The 20,113-nt window shown below is 35.3% G+C and overlaps 1 protein-coding gene across 1 annotated transcript in view; it reads left to right on the forward strand.

Annotated features, from left to right (window-relative positions):
- Positions 1-20,113, forward strand: part of ADGRV1 (adhesion G protein-coupled receptor V1) — a 235,298-nt gene that overhangs the window by 19,959 nt on the left and 195,226 nt on the right. Inside the window, exons 11-26 of the mRNA XM_088519599.1 lie at positions 2,416-2,448; positions 4,082-4,208; positions 4,288-4,473; positions 5,256-5,436; positions 5,877-6,040; positions 6,646-6,769; positions 7,165-7,425; positions 9,112-9,238; positions 10,716-10,933; positions 11,594-12,337; positions 13,242-13,615; positions 15,305-15,481; positions 16,959-17,139; positions 17,750-17,952; positions 18,545-18,674; positions 19,502-19,582. Coding sequence (XP_088375725.1) covers positions 2,416-2,448; positions 4,082-4,208; positions 4,288-4,473; positions 5,256-5,436; positions 5,877-6,040; positions 6,646-6,769; positions 7,165-7,425; positions 9,112-9,238; positions 10,716-10,933; positions 11,594-12,337; positions 13,242-13,615; positions 15,305-15,481; positions 16,959-17,139; positions 17,750-17,952; positions 18,545-18,674; positions 19,502-19,582 — 3,311 coding nt within the window. The remainder of the gene's footprint in view (positions 1-2,415; positions 2,449-4,081; positions 4,209-4,287; positions 4,474-5,255; positions 5,437-5,876; positions 6,041-6,645; positions 6,770-7,164; positions 7,426-9,111; positions 9,239-10,715; positions 10,934-11,593; positions 12,338-13,241; positions 13,616-15,304; positions 15,482-16,958; positions 17,140-17,749; positions 17,953-18,544; positions 18,675-19,501; positions 19,583-20,113) is intronic.

A 20,113-nucleotide genomic window follows, 5' to 3' on the forward strand; every position in this document is an offset into this window, starting at 1 on the left:
TCTTCTGTGCCTGGTCTTTGATATAGAGCAATTGAATGCTGAGTTGGCATCCTCAAAGCTGCGAGAGCATGTAATCTGTGCCAATCCGGGTGTCAGCAGGGAACTATCCTTGTGGGTGCTGTGAATTGCATCTTCTATTCTGTTGTCAGAGCCCCGAATGGCTGCTCTCCCGTATATAAGGGCTGAAACAGCACTGAGCTGATCGTATGTGTTGTATGGAATTTGGAAGTATTTGCTTCCATGACAAAAGGGCGGTGTGTGCTGATGGCTTGTGAGGATGCTGCTCTTGACTGTTGTCAGAGAGTAGCAGGCAAGGCTGGGCTGGAGGAACCCTTGAGGCTCAGGGCACACGAAGGGGTAGAGGCTGCATGTGTGGCTGCTCAGGGCAATGAAGGCCTCTTAGTGCATTTAGAGCCCTGCCACACATAAATGGTGTTTAAGGTTCTCACTGAGAGTCTCAGCAGTGTGCTATAAGCTCTGGTTGGCTGTTTGACCCCTACCTAAGTAGATTAACTATGTGACAGCTACATGGACCCAAAATAAAATACTGTTTTATTAACTGGACAGAAATTTGCAGGACTGTGGTATGAGTAATGTAGAATTATTACTATGGAATTGTTCTAAATGGGGAATAGAAGGAAGCTTTTTTTTTTTTTTCACTCCTAGGAAAACAAAAAGCAAATCTATGAGAACACTTGTGTGTGTTTCAAATGTACCTTCCTTAAAAACTTTCACTTTTTCTCTTTTCCTGCTTCTTGCTGATTTTTTCATTTAACTTTTACTAGGGATGTATACTCTGTTAGAAGAATTTGTGTGAGCAGTTCAGATGCTGTGGATGTCTGGATACCTATTGTGCATGACATTAGCTGTTCACTTAACACCTACTCAAAGGTGGCCATCTAAACCTAGCTACTATTATACCCTTTTTACATAGGCTAATGTATTAGTTTTTTGAAACCTCTAATATGTCAGAGCAGTGGCAAAATTGGGATTTGAATGTAGAAAACCTTCTGAACTGTGATTTTCTTTGATAGATGATGAACTGAATCTTACTCCTTGCTTTATTTGCTAAATACAGAGTTCCCAGAAACTGTCACTGCCTTTTTAAAAGTAGTGATTTATTCTCAGTCCTTTCAAAGAGCATCTCGGGGTGCAGACTTTATTGTACCTTGTGACTGCTTCATTTGGAGTTATTCAGCGTAACTCTCTGAAGCTGATAGGAGTATTATCTCCACTGTGACGTTTCTGATGTATTGTTGTATTCTGTGTTATAAATTCCATTATGAGCCACCCAGGAATAGAACTCTTAGTGTCACCAACTTCAGAATGTTCTTTTTTGGCTTTTTAATATATTTTAAGGCATTGCTGACTTTGGAATACTTTTACGATGTTTTGGAAGGAAGTGAGAAAGGATGTATATATCATATCTAAAGAATATCTACAATCTAGCCTTGCTAGAATAAATGATGAAATTTCCACTAATTCTCTGTTTAAAAGACCGTGTCTGCGAATGTATTCTCTCAAAATTTTGAGTGATTTCTTGTCTACAGTGAATAAGAACCTTTAACATTATTTGAGTCTGAATTTTGCTTTGTAACTGTTGTGATTATTTGGTTATGGTATTTTGATATAAGATACACATTTTATATCAAATAAATCTATTCCAGATTAACAAATTCCGTATGCACTATTGCTATTGCCAGAAATGGATGGCTGTTCATCTGACTAGATGTGATAATTTTAAGTGCTTGACCAATACTGTATGAATTAAAATTTTAGAAAATACTATTTTATTCTGTGTATTTTACTTGAGTAACCTAACTGAAGAATTGTCCTAAAGTTTGATGTGATTCTCTGCCAAAGTAGTTTTTGATATGTAACTATTATAACTCCTGTTATGTCTATCAATTTATGTTACTATTGTGGCAGATTTATGAAACAGTATATCCTAAACACAACATAAAGTTGTGTTTCTTTTTTTAGTTTTTTTTGTGTGTGTGTTTTTCTGTGTAATTAAAGGTGCTAATTAGTTAAAAATGTGGTTAAATAAAACCTAGCTGGCTGTTGTGCTGTGTGAGTGTGGACAGAGCTTGGTAATAATCTAGCTCTTGAAGGAGAGTTTCGTAGAGAATGCCTTAAGTGGGTCTTCACTTGCTGAATTTATCATGGGGTCATCTCCCCAAAGTGGGAATTCTCCCCAAGCCTCTTGCTAACATTAATCAGCAGGAAAATGCTAAGCAAGTAGGGTTCCCATGAAATAAATATTATTAGCTTTTGGAAGAGAAAAAAAAAAAAAGAGAGAGATTTGATTTATTATTATTCTTTCCTAAGATTAATATTACTGACATTCCGGTAAAATTGCACTTCATTCCTTTCCCCATTTCCTTTTTTTTTTTTTTTAAACTGTATTGACAGGGTAGAGACGGAAAGGTTTGTCGTGTACTTCGGGTAAGTGGAGTGAACTCTGTTTTGTCTTCAGTGAATTAACACTTTCTTGAAAAGTGGTTGGTTTGGACAGAATGTTTCTTTATCACTTCTCCTCCTGTTAAGAATCAAGTCTTTTTAATCTCCTGGGGCAATGCATGCTTTCTTTTTGGTGTTTCACTTGATGGCATGGGGGGCCTGCTTGAAAGCATTGCTTCATCTTGGAGCTATGGTAGATCAAAGTTATGAATGCATGGTTCAGTATGTGATATTTGAGCTTTTGCTGTCACAATGGATTATTTGTTTTAAATTGGTGCAAATGGTTTACTTCAGCTAAATGCTTGAACAGATTGGAGTTACACAAAAGAAGTTTTCTGTGGTTAAAAAGAGAGAAAGTACTTATATTTCGAATAATCTACATATATCTTATATTGTTGCTGACATTGCTATTATGCTGATATATGCTACAAAATGGACAAGTTGCCCTTTTGAATAGGTATTTGCAGCTTTTTATCTTGTATCCTGTTTTGTAGGCCTGATTAGGACAGAAAAAACTGAAAGGAGTTCTTTATTTGTTTTGGTTTTCTTGCATTATTTTTGATATGCTCCTGGACTCAATTCTGAAATTAGTCACACATTTTCTTCATAAAATATTCTTTGGTGAAATTTGGATATGGCCAAAATCTACTGTACGGCCGAAGCAGAAAAGTGTATATAGTATGCAAGACCAAAGTTTGTTTGAAAATAAAAGGAGGTTCACATGGGAGATGCAAAAGAATCCAATTAAATGAAACACCATGAAGTAAATATCCAAATTGTGAATCTGAAAGTGCGTTCTCAGTGCATCCTACAATTGTATTCTCTCTGGTATTTTTAATTATACATGAAATTTAAAACAGTGTCACTGAAAAATTTTGCATCTGAGGAAATAAGTATAAGAAATGTGCAAGGTTTCTTTCTGTTATCAGATATGGCCACTGAATTAAGGTTAATGTCAAGATGACATTAGTAGCCAAGGGAGAGAAATGTGCTCCAGTAATTTTTCACATGTGCTTAATGTCTGTGCCATTGAGGTAGAGGCTTTATCAGAAAGTGGGTTTGATACAGCTACACAGGGCAGGTCCCACTACCACAGTAAAGAGTAAAATTCTATAGGTATTCTTCATGGAATGCAGAGTGGAGGTTAAGGCACAGTTGAGGGGAAAATCCATAATAATGAGCAAGTGTCAGCCTTTTCATATCACTGGCAAACTTGAGAGAGTAGAGTAAGATTGGAAATCTGTGATTATTAATGGATTATCGGGTTGTATTTGGAATATCTCTTATACTCTGATCCAAGTACAAATGAATACTAAATCTAACATTAACTCTTATCTTACAGAATTCTTTGTTTTACTGGGTGTTTTGTGTATGCATGGTGAGAAGAACAGAGCCACCAATTATAACAACTAACTAGAAAACAGAGCTACTTGATAATCAAAATTCTTACAAATGGATAAAATACACTGATGCTGCATCTTATTTTATTCTTTGCAGGGAGCCATTGGTCTTCATAATTTATTAACCAAATTCATCACTATTTTGATATTCTTTGCATAGTTGTAGATTCAACTGCAAAATAAAATTGCCACTAAAATATAACTTCTTTTTTTTTCAGGGCCAGTGTAGAAAATCAGATACTGAAATCTGGGTTTACTAGCTGTGAAATTATTATTTTGGAAAATGATGATCCTGGAGGAGTGTTTGAATTTTCTTCTTCTTCCAGAGGTCCCTACAGTATCAAGGTAAATAATTTCTCTTATTCATCAAAGATAATGTAGTTTAGCAGATTACTAGAAAAAAGGCTGTTTTCCTTTTGAACAGGAAGGGGAGTCTGTTGAGCTGCAGATCGTTCGCTCTAGAGGAAGTCTCGTCAGGCAGTTTCTACGCTACACTGTAGAACCAAGAGACAATAATGAGTTTTATGGAAGCACAGGAATTCTGGAGTTCAAGCCTGGTGAAAGAGAGATCAGAATTACTTTACTGACAAGGATGGATGGCATTCCAGAGGTAACATTTAACACTTTATTTCTTTAAATTGTGTTCAGAGGCATACTAGGTTGACAGTTGTTAAAATGTGTGAGAAAGAAATAGAAAAGAGTGACTGAGAGTGACTCTTTTATAGAAAGATTTATAAAATAGCTGTGTACTACATGAAAATCTTATACATGTCATCAGTAGAAATTGGGTCTTTTCTGGTTTACCTGAATAATTCTATGATTTCTTTTTCTTTTTAACCCCAGAGAGATGCAGTATTTGGGGCACATTTCTTAGCCCTAACCTTGGAAAGGCCAAAAAAAGCTTTTGAGGCAGGTCTTTACAAAGGACGGAAGGATAGGTGGAGGATCCTTTAACCAAGAAACAGAGAGACGAATACATAGATTCAATCCTTTATTTATTGTTAAGTGTTCCCTGATTCGTTGCAGATTTCCTGGAAACATATGAAGTGCAAGATTCCATAGATTAATAAAGCGCATTGAAAAATCTTAGGGAATGGAACACTTATCTCTTGAGTAGTATTACAAATGTAGTTGTATGCGTGAATTGATGCGAGTACACATCAAAAGTCTTTGCTTACAGTAATGCCAGATTTTTGGAGCAAACGGTTGTGCTATCCTATAGAAGGTTTGAATAATGCCTTTTACCCTGTGGGAATGTACAAAACATCGTATGATTTCATCTTCTTCAAATTTGTTTCTCCTTCTGCCTGCTTAGTAACTATAGACTATAATCCATTTTCTTTATGATCTCAATTTTGAGCATCTTATTCTGACCAAGTTTCCCTCTTCTAGCTGGACGAGATCTACTGTGTGGTACTCAGTGGCTACAGTGAGATGCCTGGCAAGCTAGGGAATGCCACAGTGGTCAACATAACCATTCTGAAGAATGATGATCCTCATGGTGTAATTCAATTTCTGCCTCATGGACTCACTATAACAATAAAGGAAAGCAAAGGAGAAATCATCCATGATGGTAAATATTTCTAGGTTCTGAATAATTTGACATATGTCAACATATGTATCTGTCCCGCTAGAAAGTATTTATGTAATTGTACAGTTAAGGTTTACATATGTGATGTATCGTTTTGTGCAACATGCGGTTGTCCTCAGCTTCTGTAGGCATTAAAAAGATGAAAATGTGCAATATTTTGCAAATTAAGTTTTAGGAGTACAGGTAAACCTTCTGGATACCTGCTTTTAATTTCTTTTTTTTTTCTTTTTTTTTGTGGGCAAATCTGAATTGAGTTAATAACGGCCATCCTTCTGTGTAGTGTGCTCACATGTTGCTGGTTTTGCCAGTAATGGATGTGCTTATTTTCTCCCCTTTTTATTTGTTTCAGCTTTGCTAACTTTTCTCTTTTTTAATTTTGTTCTGAGCACATGTATTGACTTGTGTATGCTTACATTTTGTAGCCACTTACAGAATTATAAGAAACCAAGGAAACTATGGCAATGTTAGTGTGTCTTGGGTTATTGATCCATCATGTACCAATGACATCTATCCAGAACAAGGAACCATTTTCTTTGATAACCTGGAGTTTTCAAAAAACATCACTGTTTACTCACTGCCAGATGAGGTAATTATTTTGGTGCGGAGTATAGGACAAAGAGTAAGTGACAAAACATAAAAAATTCAGGAAAATGAGTGAGTGTGTGTTTCTGGACAAGCTGATAAGTACTTGTAGGAAAAATAAAAAATAGTTGGGCATACTTGAGATGACTTAAATTATAAACTAACTTCAGAAGCTGTGCAGTTAGAGGCTTCAGTTAGAGGCTGAGAATATATAGTTAGATTTTAATTTGAACACACTTCATGTCTTTAGCTGAAATCTTACCTTAGATGTTATATATTGTTATATGTAGAGTGGTGTAATAAAGACTAAGGATAATGAATAATTAAAGCTGTAAAAATAAATTCCGTATATCAGAAGCAGGAAGCTGTAAGATAACTTCTGTGGTATTTGTACCACAGTAGAAATGAATGGAATTATTTACAAGGATTTTAGATTGAAGATCATTTATTTGTAGTTACTTGAGCTGTCATTGGGCATTCCCCTTGATAAGGTTGAATGGGTAAAATCCATCAGTCTGAAATCTCTCATTTCTTAACATAGTCATCTCTTCATTTTGATTTCTTCATCGTTTGAATGAAACAAATTTACTTTGTATTGTTTTCTTTTAGCTACCTGAAGAGATGGAGGTATTCATCATTAGCTTATTCAATGCTACAGGTGGAGCCAGATTAGGCAATATAACAAATGCTGTTTTACAAATTGCAAGGAATGATGACCCCATTTATTTTGCAGGTTAGATTTTACTGTTTTTTTTTTGGGGGGGGGGAGAGGGGGGGTTGGGATTTTTTGCCTTTTTTCAGCAGATAAAATATGTTTACTATCCAAAGCAAATTGTAATCACAGGCAGGAATATTTATCCCAATCGAGCTAGTGCAAAACTTCCATGTTTTTATCCCATTGAATTTCTGTTTTTTTCCTTCAGAACCCCCTTATTTCATTTTATGATTCCTTCTGTTCATGCTAAGATTGGTTAGATGGCTGGTTACATGAATCTTCTTGTATCTGCAAGTATTTCCATAATGATACCAAAATATGTTTTGTGTTTCATTGAGGAAACCTCCAGAAGGATTAAAATGTAAGGAGCTCAGGCTTGAACTGAGGTAGATTTGTTGCTTGTGTATTTTCAGAACCTCTCACAGTGAGGGTTCAAGAAGGAAGTGTGGCAAGCTTTACAGTCCTAAGGAACGGATCTGCTGATATTGCCGTTGCAGTCCAGTATGCTACTCTTAATGCAACAGCTGGAGAGGGAGACTTTGTTCCCAGTGGAAGAAGCAACATCCTTTTCTTTGATGTTGGAGAAAGAGAGCAGAACTTATCTATATATATAAATGATGATGATACCCCTGAAACAGATGAAACATTTTATATCATCCTTTTGAATTCTACAGGTAAAAGCAGTGATTTCATGTGGTTATAGTAACTGTCACTTTGTTTTGCTGCAATTTATCTATTTGACCTCATAAAGTGCTATGTTTTTGATAAGTACTATTTGAGTAAGTGTTGATTTACCTCAACACTTCTATCCAAACCATGTACAGAGAGTGTTTAGATTTTCATCTTGAATTATTTATCTTGAAACAAAAATCACGAGATGATTCCTGCTAAATAACCAGAGTGAAAAGTGATTTTCGTTGTTATTGTTGTTTTTTTAAATGTAAATGGAATATATTAGGTGGGATTTTGACTTGACTGCAAAAAGATAGAGCTGCAGAATTACAATACTGCAATGATCTTAGGGGGGAGTTCTGAATTTTTTACTTTACCAGGGTATAATGGGCAACGTGTAAAAATGAACTCTGAGCTGCCTCAGAATTGCCTTGTAGAAAGGGCATGTAAACTGGTGTCTGCTTTCTTCCCATAGTAGTGAAATGCCTGCTTTCTTTTTTTAATCTTCCTTATAGTTTTATAAAGCCTATCTTTTCTAAAAAGAAACATATAGAAGCTATCCAGTGAACCTTACATAAAAGCACTTTTTTTGGTGCACAGTATTCAGAGTACTTGTTATTTGTGAAATAGGTGTCATGTAATAAACCATGGCAAGTGAAATAGGCACCCAGTGGCTTTTGTGTGATTTGCTCACAACACTGTTGATCTCAAACTGAACCTTGTGTTAGATCATTGGAAGTAGGGAGCCAGAAGATGACAGGAAAGTTGTAGGCTGCTATCTGGCTATCGGGTAACTAGTCTGTTTTCCTAACTCATCTAGCATTCAGTGTGGTAGCAGAGTCTCTTAGAGAACACCATTTTATTCTTTTACGTAAAACCTAGTCAAGGGATTATACAAAGCCATTCTTCTCAATACACTGTCTGTGGTCTCATTTCACTTTATTTTCTCCAAGGTTTGCTGCTCACCATTTTGTAGGGAATATATGATGACTTCTCTTCTGGCCCACTGATCCTACAAGAATGGTTAATCTTGGTCTCTCTTGCCTCTAAAAGGAATTCTGGAATCACTAAGAATACAGAGTATTTCTATACAAATTCTTGAAAGAAAAAAGCTGTCTTTTTTATGTGATCTGTTGCACATGTTGGTCTTGATTGTAGTTTCTAAGTTTAGAAAATTACGTTGGAGCTGTTATCCTAGATGATTTCTAAAGGCCTCTTCCTAGCTCAACTCTTCAGCGATTGTGTCTCAGGGAAAATAGAGATATAATTATGTGAAGTTAAAGCATAAAACTGTGTTTAATTTGGAACTAAAGCTAGTCTAACACTCCTAAACTGAGGGAGAAGCAGGATGTGTGGAAACAATGTACATAGGTGGAATTAGGAAGGGTGTTGAGATTAACATCCCTACTGTGTTCAGCTGGGCAAAGAGATCGTGGTGGCTTCCCCTCTACTTCACGGACATCATATATTTTTTTTCCTTTCAGATATTCTGTGATGTAGGTATGAGTAAAGTCTCTTTTTACTCTGAGTGGTCTGCTACTGAATATCTCAAATATTGATTTTCATTTGTTTTATTATTTTACATCTATGAATTTGTTTGCATGAACAGTACATGGTGTTAGAAGAAAAGACTCTTTGTTTTAAAGTTGCTTCCGTTTCTGATTGCAATTTTAATATAATTTTTTTAGGAGACACTGTAATCTTTAAGGCTGGAAAGGCTACAGTTATTATTGAAGCAAATGATGATCCTAATGGAATTTTCTCTTTGGAATCTATAGACAAGTCAGTGGAAGAAGGCAAAAGTAACATTTTTTTGTAAGTAACTTTTAATATTTGCACTTCTTAGAATTGTTGTGTGTGGTGCATTATGGGTAATACTTTGATCTAAACCTGTAAAAGTTTGCATTCATAGAAATCAATTCTAAAAATAACTTAGATTTTGGATTAGGTGATTCATAAAGATATTGAAGACATTAAATGTTATAGGTAGACTGCTTAAGTTGAAATGTATGCAGAAGCTCATATTAAAATGAAAATAGACTTATGGAGAAATGAGGAATTACTTTAAAATGTTTTTTGTTTCACTTTGCTTTCCTTAAATGTATTACTGCATATTTTATTTTCATTTGTTTTTTACTTTATCTGCTCATTGAAGTATGGCTCAAAGTCCAGATCTGACACATTTCTGGTGGAGGGCTGCAAAGCTGATTTAGGATACTGGAGCATCTCTCTCAGCAGGAAAGGCTGGGAGAGCTGGGCCAAGTCAATCTTGTCAAATCTTGTCAAATATCTTAGGGGAGAGTGTCAAGAGCATGGGGGCAGACTATTTTCAGTTTTGGCCAGCAGCAGGACAAGAGGCAATGGACACAAACAGGAAGTTTCGTCTGAATAGGAGGAAGGACGTCTTTAGTGTGAGGGTGACTTGGTAGTGGAGCATATTGTCCAGAGAGGCTATAGAGTTTCCTTCTCTGAAACTTTTCAAAGCTCGCCTGGATACGATACTTGTCACAAGGTCCAGGCGACCCTCTAGATTAGAATACCTGATTTCCAAAGATTCTTTCCAACTTCAACCATTTGATGGTTCTGTGCTTTATTTCATCATTTATTTCATCATGACAGAAGCAGAATACCTCTGTGTTAAATACAGTTAGTTAATAAAGACACTAGGAGTAGCTGCTTCACTTTTTATTTGTAGCGCCTTTTGGAAGTTCACAAAATTGTTACCAGTATGCTAAACAGAAAAACAAAAACACGTTTCAGTTGACTTCATTCTAAAACTGGAATAATCATAGATTCTGCAAGTTGTAGAACACAACCTTAATTTAATACAGTTATAGGAAGCCATTTAAGGAGTACTAATGGCAAAGGGAGAAATATTTGTGATTAAACATAGATGATTGCCTTACACGTCTAACAGTAGTCGAGCACATTAAAAACCAATGTTAACCTGACGAGCTACTGTGCATTCATATTTATTATTTCTGTAATAGAAACACAAGGCAAACTGATGCATAGCTTAGCAGCACTACTTAGCACAGTCCTGCATAAATTACTCCTCCTTAAGGTACAGGTACTATACTCAGGACTAGAATTGTACTGTGAAACTGTAAGTCTTCTGGGGATCTTATCAATGTATGCAAATAAATTGACTGGTAGTATTTACTTTTATTTAGTTAGAACTCTCTATCTAAATTATCACTGTAAGGAAAATTAGTGCCACCATGTTTTCCCTTCCTATTGAATACTGAAGTGAACCTGCCATGAAGTTCACTCTTTCTAAATCACTGAACAGGGTTGTGAGACACAGAGGACATTTTGGCAATGTTTCTTTGACCTGGCAGCTGTTTGAAAACGACTCTGCGCTGAAGCCAGGAGAAGAGTTCTATGAAACTTATGGGACTGTGTCCTTCATGGATGGTGAAGTAACAAAGCCAATAACCCTTCATGCTATTTTGGATAAAATTCCTGAATTCAATGAATTTTATATTCTAAAGCTAGTGAATGCTTCAGGTAATGTCTTCTGTATAATCCTTTCCTATCCTAGATGACAGAAAATAATTATATTTGATAAAAAGAAATCAATCCTGAAAATTGCTTTTCCTTGAATTATGTCTTGATATCCTGTACTTTTGTGTTCTTTCAATCTTAATTTAGATAAATAAAAACAGTTACTCAGTTCCCAGATAACTGTTCTTGAATAAGCTTTGCTAGTTTGATCTTTGCAAAGGATGCCTTTTGGTGATTTTGAAAATGCAGGTGGTCTTCTAGAGGAAAGGAAAATAAAGATACTAAAGGTTGCTTATGCCTACCGTAATATAGGTCTTTGTTGTTGTTGTTGTTGGTTGTTTCTTTTGATAAACGTATCTCATTGGCTAATTCAGAGAAATTGGAGACAATCTTGTCTTGGCTGAAAGTCAACTGTATGTTTGTAGCTGATGTGCAAGGTGTCTTTTGTTTTCTTTTAAAATTGTACCATTATAGGGTTTTAAACACGACCTAAATTATGTTGTTTTAACTCTCTGTTTTCTAATAGTTCGAAAGATCTTAAGAGAAGATTTTGAGCCTCCTTAGAAACATATTTTATTAAGAAGTCTGAAGTGCTTAGTAACTTTCCACAGACTGTGTTATTTAAAATATGTGTTAACTTTGTCTCTGATTTTCATTATATAGGTGGGTCCCCTGGTCCTGGTGGTCGCCTATCTGAAACCAGCCTTACTGTATCTGTGATGATCCCATTCAATGATGACCCTTTTGGAGTGTTTGTTATAGATCCAGAGAGCCAGGACAGAGAGATAGCAGAAGATGTTCTTTCTGAAGATGATCTTTCCTATATTACAAACTTCACCATCTGGAGACAACAAGGCACCTTTGGAGTTGTCCGGTTAGGTTGGGAAATACTCTCAAGCGCGTTCCAAGCTGGACTGCCACCAGTGGTAGATATTTTGTTGCTTGGATCATTTCCAAGTTCAGTGCAATCCCAGCCCCATTTGAGGCGCCATCACAGTGGAACAGATGCTTTGTATTTCAGTGGAGAAGAGGATGCGTTTGGAGTTATTGGTCCTGAATACCTGTACAGTGGAAATAATGCAATAGCCAACTTTACATTTTCCGCTTGGTTAATTCCTAATTCCAATACTGATGGTTATATAGTTGAAAAGGATAATGATAGTGGACTGTTGTATTATGGTGTGAAAATCCAAACAAATGAATCCCATGTTTCCGTAATGCTTCATTATACAGCATTAGGATCCAATATGACATACATGGCTAAAACAGTGATTATGAAATACCTGGATGAAAATACTTGGCTTCACCTTCTGATTACTCTGGATGAAAGTATAATTGAATTTTACGTTGATGGAAAACCAGTTATGGGAGGATTGAAGAGTCTTAAAGGAGAAGCAATTGCTGATGGTGAGTCTTCATCATTTATCTCTATATGTAAAGTTCTGAAATGCACAGGACAGTCTAGCCTTTTAAACGGTAAGTGCACTGGATTGAAAAGGAACTATTCCTATGAGTTAATTGAAGAGAATAGTCTAAAATATCTTTGAGGATTTACAAAAAGCATATGGCAAATATAGCTGTGAAAGTTCCCACCCAAAAAGTCAAAACTATAACAGAGCTTGAAGTACAAAATTGTTCAACAACTCTTGAACAATTTGAGAATAAAATGTGACAATAGCTATGTGACACAAGCCAGTATCTCATAACGAATAGAGCTTTTTCAAAATGTAGCTCTATTGTGTGTGTGTGTATACATATATCCTATATTAAAATTATGCCTAAAGGTTTACTTTTGTTCCAAGAAATGTTAGCATGTGTACTTGAGTTTCTCTAAATGGCTATATGCAGTTTTGTAAAACTTAATAGGTTTTAGTTAGAGATAACCATTCTAGTCATTCTTTCTTAACTAGCATAGCATTGATCAGAGAATTACCATAACAATTTCCTTAGAAAGAAGTCAAATAATACATGGTTGAAATATGCTTAAATTTACTTTCTTTTTCAGTTTCCCTCTCTTTCACTTCCTGTCTTCCTTCCCTTCCACAGGAAGGTTTCTGAATCTCAGAAAAATGAGGAATGGTGACAATGTGCTTATGGAAGTAACAGGGTGAAAGAACTAAACATTTTAAGATGTAGTTTTTAGCTTATGATCTGTCTGTAACACTAGAAGACAAGGGTGAGTGAAGTGCCAGGTTTTGTGTTTCAAGATCCTTGTGTTTCCTAATAATTTAAACTATAGCTACTCAGTTTTAAACTTTGATTATTTTAAGGAAATGCATTAACACAAAGAATATTGTAATTTCCTGCTCAGGTCCAGGAATACTGAGAGTTGGAGCAGGAATCAATGGGAGCAGTAGATATACAGGGATAATGCAGGATGTAAGGCTTTATGAGCGTAAGTTGACACACGCAGAGATCTATGAACTTCATGCAACTCCTGCAAAAAGAGATGTGCACCCAGTCTCTGGCTATTTGGAGTATCGGCAAGGAGAGACCAATAAATCATTCATTGTGTCTGCAAGAGATGACAAAGAGGAAGAAGGAGAAGAATTATTCATACTCAAGCTTATTTCAGTGCGCGGTGGAGCTCGAATTCCAGAAGAAAATACCACAGCAAGATTAAGAATACAGAAAAGTGATAATGCTAATGGTCTCTTTGGTTTCACTGGAACATGTATCCCTGAGGTAAGATAAGCATAAGGAAAGCTGTCAATGAAGTTATGGACACAAGGCTTTGATTTCACATTGCTACTTTTCCTAACATTTGGAAACAAGTAATTAACTGTTAAGACTGTCTCAAACATACTGACAGGTACTTGACCATTTTAAAAGAAGTTTCTTTAAGTTACTTTTGTATTAAAATATATATTAATTAGGCATATATATATTAAATATATAAAATTTTATTCTCATTTTTGGACAGTGGATTGTTTAAAATATTTTTATTTTAATTTTCTGCATAAAATATTATGAATGAAAATTTCACAGAAGGTAATGCACTGACAACTTGTGATGTATTTTTTCTCAGGTTAAATTGTCTGTGTTAGATGCAGATTTGGTCAAGATTAGCTGTTTTTTTGTAGATAACTTTTTTAATGGTTCTTTTTGGTTTGGTTTTGGTTTTAATGCTGTTCTATATGCAGTATCATAACTTCATGCCCTTCTGAGGGGGCTGAAAAAATATAATTAGCTTTTTTTTATGAAGAACATGCTATTTGTTTCTACTGGAATTTGATTATTTTGGAAAATAAGATCAAAAATACTTTTCACTTTGGGGACTCTAATGATCTTTTAATCATATTCTTTCTAATCAGAGTACTTAGGTTGTATTTGAAAATTACCATATTGCCTGAGTGATATTAGCTTTCAATTTGGTTCTGTTTGCTTTTTAACTGCCTACCATATGTTATGGTAATAGGTTCCTTCAGGTTCATGTGCCGCTGATACACTGTGATGCCACAGATCATTGACCAGCCATGCAACACAATTAAAAATGAATAGGGCATGTTGTTTTTTTTGCTCTTACTTTATATCCATTTCACCAGGGGAGTATTAGACCTCTTAATAGTGTGGCAGATTCACAGCATTCTTTCACCAGAATTTTAAGCTGTTGATGTGCATACCTGACTACTAGGGAAGTAAAGTTATATAGTGTACACTACAATGTAGTATCTACAGTGTGTTATACAGAAATATATCTAAGGTAGGCAGGTAGCTTTAACCCTTTTGGAAATTGTTTTTCAGCAAAAAAAAAATCTATACTCTAAAATATTTGGTCAGTGCCAGTATCTACATTCTTCAAAACTAGTGGAATTGTTGCTACACGAAGTGTGTTCTCTACAAAGACAGAGAATTGTAGAGAGGACTGTAGCACAGAAATCTTCACAGTTGTTCCTGAATGATGATAGTTTCATTTTAATGCATCTAATTTTCTCCACAGTGTTTCTAGTTAAGGCAAGGAGGAATTCACTTCTCCCTCTAAATTATCAATAAGGAAGATGAGAATAATTGCCGTTAACACAAGGCATAATTTTAGTTGCTTTTGGCATGTCCTTTGCAAGCATATTGATTCTGCTTCTAATGTGCTTTTAACCTGTGGGGGAGAAGATAATTCAGCCAGAAGCTGCAGTGTAATATTATTTGTTGTTTTAATAGTGTTTAGGGAGAGACCAGAAGCTGTAAAAAATTCCATAAAGACTGTTTCCAACCACTACCATCAAGGACAGTTTCATTGTTCTACCACTCTGAAAGTGCTGAAAGTAGCATGACAACAATATTTCATCCAAACACGTGATATTAGAGAATTTCATATTTTGCATTTGTATTCATTTACTTGAAATATTTATTACTATCAAATTTCTTGCTTTCTTCCAGACTGCGGAAGAAGGTTCCACTATATCCTGTGTTGTGGAGCGCACAAGGGGAGCCCTAGACTCTGTGTATATAAATTACATTATCTCTCAGGTTGATTCCACTGACATTAATTACTCTGTTACCGATTTTTCTAACAGCAGCGGCACTATCACATTCCTTCCTTGGCAGAGATCAGAGGTAAACCCTACCTTCCTATTAATTAGTCAGTTAGTCCTTTGCAAAAAGTGCTGTTGGAAAATACCTTCTGAGGATGCTTAACTCCTGCTCATAGCAGGGAGTTGTTTACTTCACCTGGGTCTGGTTATATCTTGCAGGACTTCTTGGCACTCCTGACAACTAGCTAGTGACATGATAGATGCTTGTATCCCTCTATACTGTGTGTGTCTGAATGCATGTTAGACATGCATACACATATCATATGTGGATATGTAGAAAATAATAAATAATAAAATATTTTCTACATATGCACGTAAAATACATGCGTGCACACACACACACGCAAATGCGCACACACACACACTCTATACAGTATAGGCAGTCCTGGGCTGAAATAATGTTTTTAATCACTTTTGAGATTGGAAAGTGATGGAGTTTTGTCTGATATTCTTAACTAAAGCTCTTCTTCACATCAGTTAAATAGATATGCACTGCTGAAATGAAGTGTTATGCACTTTCTGTCACCCATGTTTTATTTCTTTTTGCTTGATCTGTTTCTGTGAATTCCCACACTGGTGTAGCACAGGAGTTTTACATTCATTTCAAGAAGTGGTATGGTAGCACCACAGTATTGTAGAAAGTACCTTTAGGTTTTCTAATATTGTTCATGTAATAATTAGGATGAATTGCTAGAAGAAAATGCTATCCTCTATTTCATTTATATATGTGTGTGTACATATATATAAAACTAAATATAAATAAATATATATATTACTGTGAGGGCAGTAGACAAATTCACTGAAGCCAAACTGACGTTTGTAATCTACTCATTCTCATGCTTCTGAATATGATTAGTTATTTAAGCTTTTTGTTGTGTGTGTTTCTCTGACCATGTCACAACATAAAGGAATATATAGAAAGATGGAGTTATCTGAGGTTATGACATTACTCTGTACAAGAGGTAGTTTTATATTAAACAGGGATGATCTGAAATTTTAAGCATCAGTGATAGAAACAAGTTTAATTTATTTGCTCTCTAAATTAGAAGAATTGCTATAATGTCTCTCCAGGGGCACAGTTTCTTAACGATGTTGAAATCTATCAAATTTTCATTTTCAACACACATGAAACTGTGCTTATTTAAGTATGAAAATAAATAATTGCATGTTTATACAAAAACACGTACGTATACTTATATGTACACATACATATGCTTGGAATTTATGGAATTTGAAGCATTTGAGAAAATATACCATCATCTCTGATAGCTGCAAGCTTTTTTCTTTTTTTAAACAGATGTTATAAATGTAAGATATTATCCTAGAAGGTAAGTTAATTTACCTGCAAATCAAAAAAAACCCCTATATGCACTACTTGGAGCCACCCAGCAAATACAATTGACCGACTAATCAAAGAATTCAATGAGTTGGATAGGGTCATGAAATCTGATGATGTATGTTGCATGCTTTCATCTCAGCACAACTTTGTCCTATTTCAGGTGTTAAATTTGCATGTGATTGATGATGACATTCCAGAGCTAAATGAGTATTTCCGGGTGACTCTAGTTTCTGCAGTTTCTGGAGATGGAAAACTAGGTTCAACTCCTAACAGTGGAGCAAGCATAGATCCAGAAAAGGAAACTACTGATATTAGTATAAAAGCCAGTGACCACCCATACGGTAACAATGATGAAAATGATACAACATTGTTTCAGATAATTGTATAGTTTTAGCCTAACAGATAAAAATTTTGTTCAGCTTTGATTTTTGAAAAGGCAGTGCTAAACATGCCACTTATTTAACTTAAGGTTCATTCCTTATTTGTGTATAAGAATGAATGCTGAGTTGTCTTTTCTTGAGAATTTTACCAAAAAAGGCCTCAAAACTGCCCTAATGAAGCAGATGATGATTCCCTCATGGGAGCAAATAAAGATTGTGTGTAGCAGATCCTGCACAGGTCTCTATCAGATGAGACCATTTCTGCATGCTTGTTATATGAATAAGTATCCAATACTGTGACATCTTGAGGCTCCTTGGGGAAGACCTGAATTTGTTATCGCACTGTGGCTTATCAAAGCTCATTTAAAATATACTGTTTGTTGATACCAGTAGGAAGGGGTATGGTGCACAGTATATCCCTGGAAATAGCATGCTTGAGGCCTAAGGGCATATCCATAATTGATAATTTCAGAACCACCATAAAATATAAATATGATAAATTATGGATTTGCTTATAAATCATTTAAACTTGATGCAAGTAGCTATGCAAATAATACTTCTCATCTGCCAGGTTTGCTGCAGTTCTCTGTGGGGCTGCCTCCTCAGTCAGGTGATAAAATGATTCCCCCCACGTCTTCTGTGCCACATATTACCATTAAAGAGGAGGTTGGGCACGTCAGGTTACTGGTGGTTCGTGCGCAGGGCCTTCTGGGGACTGTTGTGGTGGAATACAGGACAGTTCCGCTTACAGCTTTCAGTCCGCAAGATTACCAGGTATGGCCATTGTCCACGTGGTGTAGTTTGGATGCTGTTTAGATTCATTTATTCCAGGGATAGTCTTCATGTTGAGTAGTTTTTCCCCATTGGTTCCTTCACAGAACCGTAATGTGGTAATTGAATCCTTAATGTTCACTTTAAAGAGGTAAATAATTATGTCACTTTTACATCTTTTCTGTGTACAAAGCATTGCAATTAGTATGAAAACCTTCTAGTTTTCATTTGTTTGTTTTCCAAAGAGAATTGTTGATGTAGTAAAAAAGGGATGTCTGCCATTATTGCAGAACAGTTCAAACTTTGTATGCCCATTAATGTGCATGTACCACGATGCACCTTTAAACATACCTGGATTTGCATGCTTAACCTGTCTGTATTTTTGCTTACTTTACTTAGATTTGGCTGGAAAAATGTAAATATATGCAAATGCTCACCATTCTGTGAGTTTGGATATATTTGACAGCAAAGATTGAGCAGGTTTTTGGAAAACTTAAAAAAGTCAATATATTAAAAAAACATGAAAGTTCTTTCTTTTTTTCATATGGATGAAAAGATGGGACTTCACAAACTGTAAAGAACTTTCATATTACAGGCTACTGCGGGCACCTTGGAATTTCAACCAGGAGAAAGATACAAGTACATTACTGTTAACGTCACTGATAATTCTGTGCCTGAATTAGAAAAAGATTTTAAAGTGGAGCTGTTGAACCCAGAAGGAGGAGGTAAGACGCATCTAAATTCCTTTCCTGCATATTCATGACCAGTATTCATGCACAAACATCTGAAGTTTTTTTAGGTATGCTAAGAGGGATTATTTTCAATGTTATTTCTGAAAATGACCAAACAACATCTCCAGCTCCCACTCCTTGAAAAGCTGTATTTCTTTCTTGGGAAAGAAGTGCTCTTCAGTTGATCTCAATCATTGACAGAAACAATCAGACCCCAAAGAAGCTGGATTCCTACCATGTGTTAGGTCATATAAAGACAATCTTTTTTCACAGTTAAATAAAACATCTCTTCCACCATCACTGCAAGCACAAAATAGTCCATTTACATGAGTCCATTAGTCAAGTCTCCTATAGATTTTCTTATAATGTTTTCACATTGAGGGAGATACTGGAATAAGAGCTTAGGTTTTTTTCTCATTTTTTAAAATAAGTTTCCAGTTCTCCATAATACAACTATACATAATACATACTCTATAATACAACTTGAAATAGGAATAAGAAAGAACAAACACAAAGAGGGAAAGAAAAGAATAAGAAAAAAGTCTTGTATTTGCTGTCTTTCTTTCTTGACCTTTCATTGCTATTTTCAACATGATACATTAAGTAAAAGATGAAATACGTAATGCCTTTTCTCACTTTTGCTAGAAATCTTATACAATTTCATAACCAAAAGAAATTCCTCCTTAGAAGGTTTCCTTCTATTTTTTCCCCTGTTGTATCAGAAATGTTGAAATTACTTTCTGCTTTCTCTGTTTATAAATGTATATATGTGTGTGTGTGTATATATATATATATATATGTATCTGTCTGTCATCTTAAAGTCGCTGAGCTCTTTAGAAATGATGATAGTGGAAGTGGTGATGGAAGCATGGATTTCTTCCTTCCAACTGTCCATCAACATGGTAAGCATTTTGAATTATTCTTAATTCTTATTTCATATAAATTACTATAATCACACAGCTTGTCATAGTGTTACTTTACTTATGTAGTGTTACACAGGATTCAATTAACTTTCTCAAAACATTATTTTTATTTAGACAGGGTTTCAATAACAATATGTTAACTGTAACAGAGAACAGCATTTTCTGTGCTGTCAAAACTATATTAGAGTTGAAAGGAAAACTTAGTTTTGCCTCAAAATAGACAAATTTCTGAAGTGCAAAAAGCAAAGACGTTTTAAAATTTAGGGTAATCAAAAGCCTAACCTACCTTACTGTATGCTTTAAAACATGCCTTATATTACTTAGGTTTTCTGTGTGGCAGAAACATTCATAGAGAGAAGTGAATCTGTTTAAATTTTAAAGAAAAATTGTGATTGATTTCTTTACATTGTGTTTTTTCCTGAAATATTTTCAACTTTTGCATAAAATAAAGATGATTTAATCTAGATATTTTTAAAATGGATAGTCCAAACCTGTCAAATCCACCAGACC

Source organism: Tinamus guttatus, unplaced genomic scaffold (assembly GCF_059628265.1).
Source record: "Tinamus guttatus ecotype Peru unplaced genomic scaffold, ASM5962826v1 Tinamus_guttatus_pri_ptg000062l, whole genome shotgun sequence".
NCBI lineage: Eukaryota > Metazoa > Chordata > Aves > Tinamiformes > Tinamidae > Tinamus > Tinamus guttatus.